Source organism: Botrytis porri, assembly GCF_014898465.1.
Source record: "Botrytis porri strain MUCL 3234 chromosome Unknown BPOR_011, whole genome shotgun sequence".
Classification (NCBI taxonomy): domain Eukaryota; kingdom Fungi; phylum Ascomycota; class Leotiomycetes; order Helotiales; family Sclerotiniaceae; genus Botrytis; species Botrytis porri.
Genome location: NW_024066085.1, coordinates 244,553 through 262,007, shown reverse-complemented (window position 1 = coordinate 262,007; position 17,455 = coordinate 244,553). Strand labels below are relative to the sequence as shown.

Sequence of the window (17,455 nt, the reverse complement as noted above, 5' to 3'; positions counted from 1 at the left end):
CAGGTCTTCTGTTAATGTTCAAGTTGATCGCTTAAATATCCGCTTTGAGGCCGGTAAGATGACAGCTCTTTTTGGCACCAGTGGCTTTGGAGAAAGTACTATTGTTGGTTTGATTGAGAAATGGTATGAGCTTGCACAAGGCACCGTCTCAATTGATGGATTCGCTATTAATGAGCTGAATGCGAAATCATTGTAGGGCAAGATTGAACTGGTGCGGATCGTAGAGACAGCGATTAAAAAGGTCTCAATAAGTATGACGAGTATCATCATAACACACAAACTATCCCTTGTTCAAAAAGCGGACCAGAATATCTTGTTAAAAAATGGAACTGTGCTTGAAAGTGGCTCACATCAATCTTGACTGGCAAGGAACGGTAAATATGCTCAGCTTGATGAGGCACAACGGCTCGACGAGACAATTCAATACACCGATCAGCGGCTTGAAAAATCTGAAATTTAAGAAGAAAACAAAGTCGATGCCACAGGATTGCAACTTGACACGATGGCGCAACCCATGAGAGCTTTTGACGGCATATCTCCGCCAAGGTCTTCATTATTTTGATCTTTATGGCCAAGCTTACTGGATCATAGAGCACTCATACGACGCTTGGTAGCGGTGGTATCTAAATGTGTGATTACAGGTGGCGTATACCTAGCCCAAGCAATTCTGTTTGGACACAGTGTTTCAAGGCTTGGAAAATTTGACTCTAACATTCAGAGGACGGAAAACTTTTGTCTCTCATGTGTTTTGTAGTTGCTATCAGAGTCTCTATCACGTTCTTCTTAATGGGTACCATTTCGTCGATAATGGGAATTACCACAAAGTTCTATTACCAAATTAAGTATTTCAAATCCATGAATACGGCAAGATCCTTCTTTCTTTGACAAGGACCAAAATTCGACAGGAACTCTTGTAGCATCTCTCTCATTGCATACGAACCACATTCAGATCTTGTTTACAGTTCTGGGTCTCTTTTAGTTGCCTTTGTAAATTTAACATCGTGCAGCATTTTGGCGCTAGTAGTCTGATAGCGACTAGCACTGGTGGGGTTGTTTTGTAGTGTGCCAGTTATTCTTTAGGCCGGCTACCTTAGAGTTTGTTCAGCCTCCGCGAAGAGTAGAACTCGTTCTGGACCCCTACTGAGCAGTATGAACAGTGGCAGCGTTGACCATGGAGGACGAGGTATACCTTCAACTCGACAAGAGAATGCGAAAATCTCTTCTGGTCCTTTCCAAGAATAACAATGCCGTTATTTGCCTTTTCTGAGAGTGGAGCTTTTCTTGCTAAATTTATATCTTGATTATATACAATACTGTGATTAACACTTTTTCTATGTACAGCTATGGCCTTAATTTTCTGGCATGGAGGTAACCTACTGGCCGATGTCAAGCTGGAACATGTTGAATTATGGATTGTTGTCTTGGCGATATTGTCCGGTGGAGAGGGTGAAGGTGCAGCTGAGCTCTTTTGCAAGCCCGTGTAGTAAGTGTTTCGACGCATTCAAAAATCAATAACTTATAAAAGTCTAGGTGTGTCCGAAGCGGGCCATTTCATCAACAGAATTCTCGGGTTAAGATCAAGAGTAGCTCCCATATCTGACGGGACCACATCTCAGCAAAAGAATTGAGATGACGAGAAAGTAAGAAAGACTCCAGTCCCTATCGAATTTCAAGGCGTCACATTTAGCTATTCAAACTTTCCACAATATCCAGTTCTGAAAGAAATCGATCTATCAATTAGACCAGACCAAAATCTAGCGATTGTTGGCCCACCAGGCTCTGGAAAGCCCACCATTATTGCCTTGCTCGAGAAGCTTTACACAATCAACAATGGATCCATTCTCATCAATTTATCTTCCTTGAACGAGATTGATACCGGAAACCATCGCAGTCAAACGGGTCTCGTCTCTCAAGACACCACTTTATTCGAGGGCACTCTTCGAGAAAATATTTTTCTTGGTGTTCATGATCTGTCTTCCATTGATGAACGCCTCGAAAACGCTGCAAAAGATGCAAATGTACACGATTTTATCATTTCTCTCCAGAAGGTTACAATACATAACGTGGAGAGAAAAGTTTCGGTTTCAGCGGGGGGCAGAGGCAACGAATTGCACTTGCTTGAGCACTCGTACGCCAACCTAGAATTTTGTTGTTAGATGAGGCGACCAGTGCGCTTGATTCTTTGAGCGAGAAGGAAGTACTCGATGCTTTGAATCGGATGTTGGGTCAGATTACCACGATCACAGTGGCACATAGACTTGCGACCATCAGGAACGCGGATTGTATATTGGTACATGTGAAAGGAAGAATTGTTGAGAGAGGCACACACCTAGAGTTAATGGAGTTGCGAGGGACTTATTGGGCTATGAGTCAGGCACAGGCTTTGGATAAGGATTTGTAAATCTCACAATACTGTTCTATCTTTTTCCATATCACTTATTCTATCAGTATTTAAGTATATGATGGTTCTAAGAACCTTGTAAAAACATGTTTGCTCATCGTACAGGTGAAAGTGTACTGAGCCTCAGACTACAGTTTTCATCTTCTCCTTCAATGATACTAGTAAAGTTCTATTTATGACTCTGCAGCTGAGGGCATGTGCATCTTTGTCCTTATATGACACGATATCAGTGGTGGAAGCTACTTCTCAGTCTTTCAGTCCTACATATATTCCCAACTAGCAGTTTCACTCTCCATATCTCTAAGACATTTTATATATGTATCTGAGGAACTTCAATTAAATGACTGCGAGAGCCATCGATATTATACTTTAGTTTATGTGATTTATTTTTTCGGTTAAGAAAGGGACATCAATATGTCAAACTCCCAGCAAGAATGACTCCAAACTGTACGATACCAACACCATATTCCGAGCGCCTTAATTACATCCACCCTCGATCTAAAGAGAGAAACTCTCATGATATCCTCAGGCTCTCTCCTTCTATGCTGCCAGATCCAAATCATTCTCATGATATTCATCTTTTTATTACGTCATCTATGCTCATACGGATGCATTACATGTGCACAATGACATTTGCATTATGGTCCTTTCTTACCAAAGTATAAATCTGTTTGCACTTAAACTCAAGTTCCAATAATCAAGATAGAAGCTGCGATGATCATTTCTAAGCACAAGCTAAACTCCCATCTACCATAAATTCAATAATCTTCATGACAATTTCTTACGTCAAGTATTGAATTGTGTCAAGATAAGCACGCTTATTTTCGTTTGAAGGGAATTTCTGGCGGATCTTCATATTCTAGAAAATCTCTATATATACCAGATCTCCATACCTAGCAGATCCCCAACCCACTATCTTCCTGTAATGACAAGTATATACTCACTAACAGGCATCTCGAAGCGCACAATCATCACTGGTTGCGCCATTCTTCGGGTGAATCCGTAGGGCTTTCCGAAATTTGACGTACTGAGTTTTGGTATCTTCTGTGAGTCATTCTTGAACGACAGGATAATCTTCATGAATTCCTGTTGAGGTTAGATTTACGGGTGATAATGAAGATCATTGAGTCTTGGGCCGAGTGGTAGGGCTGGATAAAATACTTTAAGGTTTAGGACGGGATTGCCGGCTCCAGCTGTCATTGATTTAGCGTGATGGGCTGCTAGCGTGATTGATTGCTAGCGTGAGTAAATGCTAGCGTCATAGACTCTTAGTACATGGGCAAGATTGAATCATAATAATGTGGGTGCAAACTAACCCCTTCGAATTTTGAATTATGATTGTTGCAAAGGAAATGAATATACCAGATAAATTCAACATCTCATGTTGAGAGAATATTTCAGATTGAATGGATGCCTGTATTGACTACAGTATCTGAGGTGGTTTGAATATTTCACATCAGTACAGTATTTCATAGGGATTCATTGTCTGGAATCCAGTCAGTTTTTCATGTAGGTCAAATGTTCCAGAACAGTACAGAATTTCATAATCATTCGACTTACAAATTAAATTAAGTCTTTTACGTAGATCAAATGTCCCAAAGTAGTTTAGCAATCTATAGGGCTTCGATGTTTAGATTTACTTGAGACTTTTACGTAGATCAAATATTTCAGAACAGGATAGCATCTCATAGGGATTGGATGTCTAGATTAAGTTCAATACTTTTTGTGTATCAAATATTACAGAGCAGTACAGCAAATCATAATATTCAGTATCTCAAGTCAACTCATGTTCTCAGATAAGCTAATTACCCAAGCCAGATCGACAAATTAAACTTTTCTTATGATCTACATCTAGCTTGTAGATCTAGTGCAGGGCTCTAACGATTAGAATTTTCCCCCTAAGTTAGCGACATCATGACTGTTTGCTATGATTGTGCCCCCGTAAGACTCCGAGACTAAAAGGCCTTCAAGGCCAAATTTCTCTATATAAAGAGCTCTTCCCCTTCACTCAATCCTCTTTTCTTCTTCGTACGAAAACGATCAACTCTTTTTACAATCAAACTTTCAAGCTCACAATCAACCATTCAATTTTTTCACTCACACTTTTTCACCATCACCACCACCGATACCACGATGTCTTCCTCCATGGACACATCCATCTTCGACCAATACGCTTCGGTCTACTTCGCCTGGGCCAGGCCCAAGGCCCCAAAACAACATCCAGCTACGTGGCACCATCCCTATCTTCCATCCTTTGATTATCCTAACATTGCAGGTAATCTTTGCGGGTCATCAATCCTCCCAGTAGGATTCAGACCCATGTGGGCTTTCGGGGGCATGAAGGCAGAGCTCGCGGGATGGCTCTGCGAGGTGGACTAATCACCCACCTCTTCTTCTTTTTCTGACACTTTTCTGTCTTTTTTTTCTTCTGCTAACAGAAGATACATATATACCAAAAAAAAAAACGCCATCCCGCACCAAAAAAAAATCAAATTAAGAAACAATCACCAAAAAATTTCCTTTGTTCTTATCGGCGCCTGGAGTTTTTCCTTTTTTTTCCCTTTTTTCTTTTCTTTCCTTTTTTTTGATCTATCTCTCTGGGACTTTTCCTTTCTTTCATACCAAAAACCCTTACAAACAAAAAATCACACCGTGGATTTTCTCCACCAGCGAATCTAATTTATATACCCTTTACTTTTTTTCCTTGGAGCCCCTTGGACTCCCTTAGCGATATTTTTCCACATAACCTTTTTTTTCCTCCATGGACATTTCCGGCTCCATCAGCGATTTTTTCCCACATATCTCCTTTTTTTTTTTCCCCATGGCCCCCTCCGGGGCCATCAGCGCCACTCCCTTTTTTTCAGGACAAGATAAGTATCCCTCCCGCTAATTGCTAATTCGTCAATAGGGCGGCTGGCTTGATCACACCTCCCCGTTGGTGCCAGCTGGAAATTCTCAAATGAGAAGCTAAGTGATCACGAATCGAGCCGACACGACCGAGTATTTTCGACTTTCAGTTTTTTCGTCATTTGTGAGTTTTTCCTCCCTTCTCAATTTTGCCAGTAACCGCGCTAATTATTCACGTATATTCGGTATTCCAGAGCTGGTGAGAAAATCATCATGCCAAGACTCATAGACGAAAATGTGATCCCCCCATCTCTTCAATTTTATTAGAAATCACGCTATTCATTCACGTACATTCCAAAACTGGCGTGAAGAAAAACCATGCCAAGACTCATAGATGCATTTTCTCTGCTCCGAAAGACCAAATTCTATGTCCTCTTATTCGATACGCAGAGAGCTCCTTATTTCACGAATGTGATCTCCCTCAATTCATGAACAAACCCCCCCCCCCTCCCCTCCCGCCTAATATCCAAATCCAATCCCCCAAATCCCAACAAAAAATGACCCTGCCAAGACCCATAGACACATTCTGTATACCAAAAAAAAATCAAATTTCACACCCCTTAAATTCGACATGCCAAGACTCATAGACGCAAATGTGATCCCTCCTAATCTCTCCAAAACCCACCCTAACAACCCCCCCCGCATACCTAAATCCACATCCAACCCCCAAACCCTACAAAACTAACCGAAACACCACCTCCCCAGCATCCTTCCCAGAATCATTCTCCCTTTGCAAAAGCTCAAATCTTTTACACTTCCATCTTCTTTCCTCCACCCCTTCTATCCCTCTATCCACCATCCAAAATCTATAAACTTCTATATTATATTATAATCGCCTACCACCTACCGCCCAAAATCTCAAACTCAAAATCCAAAGTCGCTTTTCCTAATATCCTATATCCTATATTCCACATCCCACATCCCATCCATACACCCTCTCCTTTCAACTCCCAACTCCCAAAGCCCACACAAGAATTCCAGCACCCAAAACACATACTACCACCTAGGACGAATCGACAGAAAAAAAAAAAAAAACCCCCCCCCCTCCTCAAACCTCAAACCCAAATCTCTCGCTCTCTCTCTCTCTCTCTCTCCAACAGAGAAGCAGACTAGAAGAAACAATCAACTTGTAAATCCCTCGCAATCGCATAATGAATTCCTCGTATCCGCTTTTGAAGCGCAGAAGTGGGGCGGAAGGGATTCACTATGATTCCCCCTTTCCAAGGTTCAGATGGACGCTCTATCAACGAGCTAGTTTTTCTTGGATTTTCTCCATCTCACAAGTTACCTGATTCGATGCTTCTGTGCCGAGGAGCTGGGGATTCTTCGAATTGGGATAAGATATTCATGCTAAATATGCGTGACGATACCTGTGTCATTGACCACCTGGTCAAGCCAAAATATGAGAAGATCAGTTGGTTCTCCAGCCAATCGACCATCCCCAGGTATATATCTTTCAATATTACATGGCGGAACAATAGTCCCGTATATATACTATCACCGAAGGATTTGACTGATATAAGATATCGTATATAACCTATCCTTCACTTCTATTCGATCTAATTCATATCCAAGATCTCTGTTCATATTCCTTTATCATCTCCATCTTTCCAGATCCCTGGTTAGTCTCCTCTCTCGAACACCAACGCCAGAATCAATTGTCCTCAGCCCAAAATAATACAAATAAAAGGAACGGCCCTGTTGAAACCTAGAGGCCCCCAAAGAAACACCTTTTCGAAAACCAACCACCAGAAGGTCATGGATGCAGACCACTAGTTAGGTAGTCTCCAAGCGGCATCTCCTCACAATTTTGATTCTGTGCTCGCGGTAACCTCATTTGTCATAACCACATCCGCCGGTTCTACATCAATACTCTTCTCACCATTTCCTTCATCCTTTCCAACCTCGACTTGTTTTCCATCCAATTTTTTATCCGCGACTTCCGATTCCTCTCCCTCATCCAACTTTCCTGTCCCGGCATTATCATAAACACTCAACCAATTCCACCCTCTAACTCCTCCATCCTTTCCAAAGATCTTCAAATCATTATCTGTCTCCTCTTCTCCACTTTCTAATTCCAAATCTTCTTTACAAGTTTTTCCCACTTCTACCCCTCTTTCCCTAAGTAGTTGCATGATTGCTCTAACATTTAATTTCATGATCCTTTCTGGTTCCTCTGCTGCGAATACTTTTTTCGTAACCCATGGGAAAAGAACACCGAAATCTGATTGACTAAGATGCGCACTCGAGGTAGGATAATAAAAATGTGGTTCTGATTTTCCATCACTGGATGGATGATGAGAGGATGGATCGGCAGAAAGAAGTCGTTTGGTAGCGTTGAAATGTTCGGTCCATTTGTGAAAGGCTTGGGATTCGACTGCAAGAATTGCAGAGCCACCAGGTCCAGAGGGAGCGTATGATGGAAGAGGATGATCCCATAGCCAGCGAGTTGCTTGGGAGCGGAGAGGGAAACACCAACAATCTAAAAGTACGATTGGACTGTTCGGTGTGATTTGAGAGCATATGGAAGAATCTGGAGATGGTTCGTAAACCGGTTTGTAAGATTTTGGAGCGGAAGATGCTTCAGGGGCATAAAAGACCGATTTGATGAACTGAACAACTGTTGCTGCTCCAAACGAATGACCTGCAAAAGTGATCTTCCCAGATTCATGGACATTCATTTTGTCTTTGAATATTGTTAACGAAGTCGAAGATGTATTGAGGTTCGTAATTTGCTTTCCTTCATCCAATTTCACTAAACTGTCATGAATCAACCCCATCTCCCAAAGTCGAATCTTCAATTGTTCATTTCTTCCTTCCTCAACTTCAGGACTGGGTGTATGCGACAATTTAACATAGTCAATCGTTTTCTTGACTTGTTTCTTTGCATGTTTTTCTTTATCCGTCGAAGAATCGGATGGCGGTTCTCGAATGTAGGATATAGGGGTTGAACCATCACGATGTTCAGGTGCAATAACTATCATCCCATGGCTCGCCACTGATCCTACAATGTGCGAATACGCGTTTCTTGAACCACCTAACCCATGCGAAAATATCATCACCGGCCAACGATCATTGCTCGTCTTTGGTTGTAGAAGAGGCGCATTTTTGCGAACTGGAATCGTAACGTAATGAAGTAATCTTGGGAAATATCTATCGTGCCCCAAGTATCAGCATTTGCCCCTTGTCCTAAAAATCACCTTAACTTACGAGATAACCTCTGCCAATGTACTGCCAGCTCCCAAAAACCTCGAATATGCACTTATATAATCTCTTTGAGGTGCCGGTATCCAATTCACACTCTTTGCCTTATGTTTTGTTTCGGTTTCGCATGGGTAAAAAATTCGATATTGAATTGTTGGAATATTTCCTGCATTGTTTGGTACTTGGGCTGGGGAATCGAGTTCTGCAATAGGGATTTCGACATCAATTGTTCCTACTTTATGAGGTCCAGTATACTCCGGAAACCCCGGAATTGGACTTAGTCGTGAGAAGTAGGATGTCATTTGTGGTGGTTGTAATGTTGTTTTGTTTGGAGCAAGTGGCAATCGTAGTCGCAAAGGGAGTTTGTTGATATAATGAAGAATGTGGTTAGGAATTGAAGACACTGTTGCGATTTTGGATGAGAAAAGGAATAAGAAAATATGAATCTATTCAGAAATCTATAAATCTAGATATTTGAGCTATGTGATTGAGTTCTATTATGTTAATGTTAATGTGAGCAAAAACTTGGTAAAAATAAATTTATGGGAAAGTTTTAAGCATTATTTTAGAACGGACCGAGGTCTCGTGTGCCCCTTCCCGAAACGTCATAGCGAATGTGGCGTTCAATGGGAGTGGCGTTACGGTAAATTCAGCCACTTGAGAGAATAGGTACCTATTTTTAGAAACAAAATAACCCAACAGTAATAACAGCGTGTATATGTCCAGTTTACAAAGATGATACTATTCGCAAAGACTCCAAAGTTTATCTTAATCTATGAAAGATTGTAAGTCGAGTGTCGTAATTCGCGATATCTACAATTAGATGTCTTAGCTTTTGATTAGTACATAGATAGGCACTTGTCAGATTCGAGCTTATATCGTCTTGAAGAACAAGATAGTTGATCTAATATGTAGGAAGATGTTTGTACCACCATACTTCCCAAAACGATTAGACTCGTGGATACCTGCAGAATAACAAACAAGAGAATAACCGCAAATGTTTGTCTTCGCACTCTCGAATCCATCGAAGAACGCACTCAAAATAACAAAGCACAGCAATAAACTTCGTCGAAAGGTCTGGGACTGTCATTTTGCCTACTGAGCCTTGTACAACCGCGTCTCAATGTAGCAGTACGACTTCAACTCACTCACCCACGCCCAATACAAGCACGAACAAAATTAGCCTCAATCGGTTTAACGCAAAGCTTGACTCTTCCCAAAGCATAGATAATCACGTTGTTGCTGGTTCAGAACAGCACATAAGCGAAGATAATGCCGATCAACTTGCTGCGGAGCCCAAGCGCGTTCAATGTCCAAATGTTCAAATTTTGGACAGAGAGCATACACCTCGGAATGATTCTGATCGGCGTATCGCAAACTACAGCCCTACTCTTCATGACAAAGTCTCCAGAATTGTACTGGCAGATGTTGAGGTTCCTCTTCTCGAGGTTACCGACCACATCAAAAGCTGTGACGTCCCTGATGCTCAGAATCATTTATTCGTATAGGAAAGTAAAAAGGTAGTGATGATGGCAAAGCTTTCGGATGTGGGCCGGGACACGCTTGTGAAAAGCCTTCAGGGGCTTGAGGAAGAAATGAAATATTACCAAGTCGACAATATGTCAAAGAAAGATGTAGGGCAGCAGAGCCGGGAGTTTTTAGAATTTGTCAAAGTGAGCTCTTGGTCGAGAAAAGTGATGAGATCAGTGGAACAAAGGCTCAGAGGGACATCTGAACGAACAGTTGCTATCCAGAATTTCTTCTCGAACGAACTTCAGGGAGATCCGCACTGCGTCAAGTTTCTTCACAGATGAGCCCTCGAACCAGAGCACCCTCTGTGTTACCATGGGGGAGCCGGCTATCGATACCAATCATGCACTGTCGGTCGTTAAGCCTTTTATCAGAACCGATAGCACGACCATCGACTCAAACAGTGATCGAGAGCCCTTAGCAATTGCGAAACCAATATCGCAGACGCGAAAATCTGTCATCAAGGAGACTTCGGTAGGAAAGAAAGCGGAGAAAGGAGACAAATCGAGAAGAAAACGAATACTGGCGAGGGATAAAATGGAGAAAGGAGACGTCAATGAAAACAAAAGTGGAAGTGATAATGGGAATGAGAGTATCATTGTGGTTGAAAATAAGAGAGTCGATAAAACGATAGATGACAGTGAGGATGAGGATGAGGATGAGGATGAGAGTGAGAGTGAGAATGAGAATGAGAGTGTTATCAAGGTGGAAAATGAGAACGTCATCAATGACCGTGAGCGACAAGAGGAGAGGAGCATCAAGATTGAAGATGACAGCGGGAAAGAATAGGAAACTCACAATAAAATCGAAGAAGAGAGTGATGACTCTGATTCCAGTGTGGATGAGGATCTGTCTAAAGCCAAGCTGGAACTCTTAAGCCAAATCTCCGACGAATTAAGCTTACTCAACAGCAAAAAGAGAAAGAAGTAAAAGAAGCAAGGAGATACACTTGGAGGAACATCATGAGTCTATTAAGCTGGTTGATGAGGCTCTGGTGTGTTTGGTGTTTTGACTTGTGTTCTTACCAGTGCGAGGGATTGTGTGTTTGGCTGCACCTTACAACTCGAGAATATTGTATATTGGGTGTTTTGATTGATAATAATCAGTCGAGGATATTGTATTAAGTCTCTGAACTTGATCGACGATATGTGTGCTTGGTCCTATAATCTGGTCGTGATTTGTATTTATTATAGTTACCTAGGTAGTCTGATTTGTCATTTCAAAAGAAAGAAAGTAACCAAGATGATAAATTAATCATCGCTTCGGACCGCTAATTCGTCCCTTGTACGAAGTACCTCGCACTAAGATAATAGATTTCTCGCCCCTCATATATTATAACCTTATAACCTTACTTGGCAGGGGAGAGTCAAGCGATCAATGAATCGTTTTGTGTTGATTGTGTGGAAAGTCTGACTCGAGATTGTAAGATCTTACGTATGTATCAACCGACAGCTTTCTAGAATTCAACATATCGTCGTATGTATCAACCGTCAGCTTTCTAGAATCCAACATATCGTCGTATTGCCCAAATCAAGATATGATGATCAAAAGACATCCAACACGTACGCTTCAGACTTGATCTCTTGTCTGAACAATTGCATCTCCACCCTCTCATCTATGCCGAGACAGTAACTCTATCGTAAATCCATATCAAAGTATATCTTCTACACAACACGAATGTTTCTGTTATCTTCTAAAGACATCGATTGACAAAGAAGAATATTTCTAGAAACATATTTCTCGCTGTCTCGTTGTCGACTTGTTGCACCATCGCATCCGCATCTCACGGCAACGATAAATGATCCACGTTGGCTTGCCAGTGACATCAAATGACACCATGAATGTTCCACCACACACCACCACCACCACCACCAAAAACCAAAAACCAAAAACCAAAAACCAAAAAACCAAGGTCGATTCATCTAATCTTACCTCGTAGTAACTAAGTAAGTAATAAGTGCTAGGTAAGATGAAGGGATCATGACTTCTACAATACATTAATAATTCGTCGTAAAATAGGTTAGAGCAATCGATTTCCTTTTCTATCCTTTCATTCTTTCCTTCTTGTAACCTTATCCTTGTGTTCTGTTTCTTCCTTCCTTCCTTCCTTCCCTTCCCTCCTGTCTTTCCTCCATCTTCATCGACAATATCAATACCATACATAATTCAACATGGTAGGTCATCGAAGCCGAACAACTGGAAATGATAGTGCATATGATGCCAAACAGAGTACATATCTCCGTCGAGACTTAGAACAAGGCAGACCATCCAAAGATAGAAAATATAGATTTCGTGATCATGGCCCTTTGGAACCAGATGATCGAAGACGAGAAGAATTCAAGACGAAGTTGTTAGATGGAGTCAAAAAATCGAGTTTAGAGGGCTTTCGCAAGAATGATGAAGAGGTATGTTATTTTCTACTTTGTTTCATCCTCTCCTCAAACTCGAATACACTCAAATACACCTACCTATCTACACGCAAAGTGAAACATCCCACTAACTCTCCCCACAGCTCAAAGGAATGCCCAAGTCCGTCCGCGGTTTCTACGAAGAACAAAACAATCGACTAGACGACTGGCTCGAAGTAAACGCTCTCGTCCAAGCCCTCGCAGACGACATTCTCGAATCCTTCGATCCACGAGACGACAACGGAGACGGAGTAGCAGAAGGCGGCGGCGCCTTACAAGATACCCAAGGATTTGTCGAACCCTTCTTACCCGATGCCGAACAAGAAAAACGTCAAAAAGCTCGCAGGAGCGCAAAATGGGCGATCAATATAAATGTCATCGCGAATGTCATCTTGCTAATTGCGAAAGCGGTTGCGGCGTTTTATTCTTCGTCTCTTTCTCTCATTGCTTCGTTGGTGGATTCTGCGCTTGATCTTTTGTGTACGGTGATTGTATTCATGACGAATCGATTAGTGCAATGGCGATTAATGAGCTTGAAACGAAAATTTCCCGTCGGAAGAAAAAGATTGGAACCGATTGGAATTCTGGTCTTCTCAATCATCATGATTATTTCATTTCTACAAATTCTTCAGGAGTCGGCTCAGAAACTCATGTCCAAGGGTCCGCATCAAGCAAAGGAATTACCGGTTATTGCGATTGCGTCGATGGCGGGTACGATTGGTCTCAAGGGATTTATTTGGTTCGGTTGTATTAGGATTAAAACTACTCAGGTACAAGCTTTGGCTCAAGGTATGTATCATTTATATTCCTGATCTCTCTCAACCCCGAGGCAAGATTTCCCTCACTAACACAAACCAAAGACTGCAAAACCGACGTCATCTTCAACACCCTCTCCCTCATCTTCCCCTACATCGGCCACGCCGCCAACCTCTGGTGGCTGGACCCCCTCGGCGCGGGTCTCCTCTCCCTCTTCATAATCTACGACTGGGCATCCACCTGTCTGGAGAACATATTCCGTCTCACCGGCTCCGCAGTCGATGATCGACTCCAGCAAAAACTCACCTTCCTCGCGTGGCGCTTTGCCCCGCTGGTCAATGGATACAAAAGTATCACGGCGTATCATGCGGGCGACGGGGTGTGGGTTGAAGTTGATATTTTATTGTCCGAGGGAACGACGCTCGAGGAGGCACATGATGTGGCGGAAACGTTGCAGTATTGTTGTGAGGGGTTGCCGGAGGTGGATAGAGCGTTTGTCACGTGTGATTATGCGGTGCAGGGACCCTCGGGGCATGCGATGGAGGGGGTAAATTAGGATGGGGATGAGGGGGGGTGGGAGATGGAGTTTTTGGGTTTAGAAATGGTGGGGGGAAGGTGTGATGAATTGGAAGTGTTGGATAAATCAATGTGTCGGAGGAAGAAAAGAAGAAAAGCAGGAGATTTAATGATTGAGATGAATCTCGTAGTTGGATGGACATCAAAGTATAATGATGAGATGAAGAAAATGCGTTTTTGTCAGATAGGAGTAGGATGATTGGGCTTTTAGGCGCTTATGGGTATAGGACGGTTGCAGAGCATAGTGCAGAAGGCGTTGAATAGTTTTTAAAGCATAACATACATAGAACGTTTCGCGAGGTACGAGAGAATATTGATATTGAAACTTACTCTATAGTAGGGATATATATCAAAATACGTGTTACAAAGCTCAATATCAGTATTGTATCTACATATTTCTACATCTCCATCTCCATGCCCATCCCCTCACCACATCTTTCCCCTCCCTATCCCCTCACCACCCACCCCCACATTCAACCCCCTCCCAGAATTCAGGGGGTTTAGGGAAAGTGGAGAGTATATCCGAACAGACGGGTGGATATCATCATGGTGAAGGTGTTGATAATTTGAAAGAGTTGGAATGGGATCTGTTGAGGGAGAGAAGCTGTGCGGATTTACTGGAGTAGGTTAATGTTTACTCGGAGATGATGGGAAGTTGGGAGGATGTGTAGAGTTGGATTGGATTGGATTGGATGATGAGAGGATTGAATTTGAACTTGGATGTTGTGCTTGTGCTCGTGCTTGTGCTTGGGGTGGAGGCTTAGGGTGGAGGATTGGGGTGGAGGATTGAGAATATTAATACATAAGAATTCTAAAACCTTCTTACTACACCCTGTAAGTTTCATAATAAAACCCCTATAAAAATAATGTTTTCTTATAATATAGTTTAATACTAAGTAGTTTATATCATTAGATAGCTCATTTCAAAATATATCAAAGTTAGGCGTTTTTTGATATTTAAATTTTAATCATCAAACAATTTTTTTTTAAAAAAGGTTAAATAATTATGAAAATTAGCTTTTTAAATATAATCTAGTTTTTATTTAAAGATTTTCATTATATTATTAAAAAAAATCAAAATTGTTATGATTTTTGTTTTAAAAATATTATTTTAATAATAATTCTTATATTAATTTAAATTTTCAAAAACAAATTAGATTTTTATAATATTTATATAATTTAATATTATGTCTTTGATTTTTAAAAAATTATATTAATAAATGAAGAAAGTATATGATTATATATAAATGAATTTTAAATGTATTTGAAATGAATTATTTAGTAATATAAATTAACGTAGTTTATTATTAAGTAGATTATATCAATGAATAAATCACTTTCACCTCAATTTACATTCTTTTCTTTCAATATACGTTTTATCAACAATTCATAATGAATTTGAATAATCAAAAAGCTTATATACTCCTCGTTATCAAAGCTATTCAAAAAAAATAAAAAAATAAGTATTCGAAAAACTACAAAGATATATAATATCCCGAATATAATATTATAATATAAAATCAAAGGTTTTACTCTTTACTCTAAATATTAACCTAAATCTTATAATCTTTTAAAATTAAAAGAGAATATTATTTCTAAATATATAATCGATATAAATTTGGAAGGTTTTTTATTTAAATTCAAGAATATAAAAGATATAGTAAATCATATTCTCAAATTAAAGGGTATAAAATATATTGAAAAGCTTTAGGCATATCGATTCGTAAAATATTAAATTAAATTAAAAATATATTTTAATTATGTTTATAACTTTCAAAAAGCTTTCTATAAGAATTTTAAACTTCTTAAAAAGTAATTTCAATTAGTTATAAATATATAAGCAAAATATAGTATTTTGAATAGAGATTCCTATAATTTCAATAAAATAGACTTTATAATAGGGATTATATATATAGTAATAATAGTAATTAATATTGAACGAAATAATAAAAGTAAGGTAGTATAATTAGGTAATTGAGAATAAGCTATAGTAATAATATACAAAAATGAAAAGAGTGAAACTATTCCCTTATTTTTAATAATTTAAGAATAAGTTCATCTTTCTAATTGGTATACTAAAACGAATCTTTTTATGGAATAAATTATTAAATTTATATTTAATAGGTAAACAAATAATAAAACAGGTTTAAAATAATTGAAATACTTTAATAAGTATATTAAGAATTTGTTATGGGAGCTGCCTCTAGGGTTATATGGAAGTGTTTAGAGATCTCTTGAGGTGGTTTAGATTAGATTTTAAGTAGGAATTCAATAAGGTTGTAATTGGTTGTAATTCTCGTAACTATAATAATGAAATTAATAATTGTTCTTTTAAATATAAAGCTTTATATTCTAATAAAACTTATTTGTTATATAGACCTTTGTTATTTGAAACTTTTGGGATCCATATGCTCCTGGAGTCTGTAGCTCCTTAAGGCTCTCTCATGTGATATGCGAATGTGTTATGTGATGTTTGTCGTAATAGAATTAAAGAAAGGGTAAATATTAAATATTAATATTAGATAAATATAAAAATTATAAATCAATAGCTTTTTAAGTATGTTATAAAGAAAATAATATTATATATTTATGTTTATTATTATATTTAAATTATTTAATTTAATTATTTGATATTAATTATTTTAGTAATCTGAAATGTTTATATGGTAATTAAATTAATAAATTTATTAAGGTATATATTAATTATATTTCGAAGATTGAATTCTTTATAGCTTTTAAAGTTATATATAAGGAATCAATTATTTTTTAGAATATGAAATTGAGATTTCAAGGAATAGGTTTAATTTTATTTAATTCTGAAACTATACTTTCGAAATTAAATATTCGAATTCATACACCTACCCCCCCCTCTTTCAATCTAGATTAATGAATCTCTTAAACCCTTTTGTTACGACGACATCTAACATACCGAGTCACCTGATCAGAAAGTCACGGGATTAGAGATTCCCACTGGATCCCACTGCTCCCACCTGGTGGGACACGATGGGATCAATGGGACAACAAGGAACGAAGGTCTATATAAGGGAATGGGTTTCATTACAATGTAGAGCTTCGTGCTCAAGAACAATCATTAGTTTCATTACTATAGTTACGAGAATTGCAACCAGTTACAACCTTATTGAATTCCTACTTAAAATCTAATCTAAACCACCTCAAGAGATCTCTAGACACTTCCACGTGACCCTAGAGGCAGCTCCCGTAACACCTTTGTAACTCAATTAAAGCTCTTTCTTAATTAATATTAATTAAATCTTAAATAATTTGTTATCAAATAAACTCCTTTACATTTATATTTGAGATTATATTAACTTTAGTTAAAGATATAGAAAGATTAGTTTATAAAAATATATTTTTAAATATAAAGAATTATATATTTTAAATAGTAAATGAAGTATTAAATAAATGTCGATATATAAAAAAAATCTAATTATATTAAGGAGAAGTATTTATTAAATAAAAGACTTTTAATATATTATTTTAGTAAAAAGTTGATATTTAGATTTAATATAATAAATATTAAAAGAAAATAAATCTAATAAAAAAGTATTTTTTATTTAATATTATAGTAAATATAGAAAGATAGGTTATAATATAAAAATCTATCAAAATAATATAATAGATCTTAGATTATCAGAATCTTTATAATTTCAAT

At 38.7% G+C, this 17,455-nt stretch overlaps 4 protein-coding genes across 4 annotated transcripts; 3 read left to right on the top strand and 1 right to left on the bottom strand.

The window, feature by feature from the left end:
- Positions 1–1,343: 1,343 nt before the first annotated feature.
- Positions 1,344–2,401, top strand: EAF01_008105 (uncharacterized protein; the record flags this gene model as incomplete). Its single annotated transcript, XM_038916361.1, has 3 exons — positions 1,344–1,452; positions 1,714–2,128; positions 2,188–2,401. 3 exons carry the CDS (start codon positions 1,344–1,346, stop codon positions 2,399–2,401), a joined length of 738 nt encoding a protein of 245 aa, XP_038767723.1.
- A 4,709-nt stretch (positions 2,402–7,110) lies between these two features.
- On the bottom strand, positions 7,111–8,814 carry EAF01_008104 (uncharacterized protein; the record flags this gene model as incomplete). The annotated part of the gene is made up of 2 exons (XM_038916360.1): positions 7,111–8,461; positions 8,519–8,814. The coding sequence occupies 2 exons, from the start codon at positions 8,812–8,814 to the stop codon at positions 7,111–7,113; spliced, it is 1,647 nt and encodes a 548-aa protein (XP_038767722.1).
- Positions 8,815–10,131: 1,317 nt separating this feature from the next.
- On the top strand, positions 10,132–10,831 carry EAF01_008103 (uncharacterized protein; the record flags this gene model as incomplete). The annotated part of the gene is made up of 2 exons (XM_038916359.1): positions 10,132–10,185; positions 10,256–10,831. The coding sequence occupies 2 exons, from the start codon at positions 10,132–10,134 to the stop codon at positions 10,829–10,831; spliced, it is 630 nt and encodes a 209-aa protein (XP_038767721.1).
- A 638-nt stretch (positions 10,832–11,469) lies between these two features.
- EAF01_008102 (uncharacterized protein) lies at positions 11,470–14,170 on the top strand. The gene is made up of 5 exons (XM_038916358.1): positions 11,470–11,697; positions 11,761–12,006; positions 12,062–12,447; positions 12,555–13,239; positions 13,311–14,170. Exons 3-5 carry the CDS (start codon positions 12,214–12,216, stop codon positions 13,760–13,762), a joined length of 1,371 nt encoding a protein of 456 aa, XP_038767720.1. The 5' UTR covers positions 11,470–11,697; positions 11,761–12,006; positions 12,062–12,213; the 3' UTR covers positions 13,763–14,170.
- Positions 14,171–17,455: the final 3,285 nt, after the last annotated feature.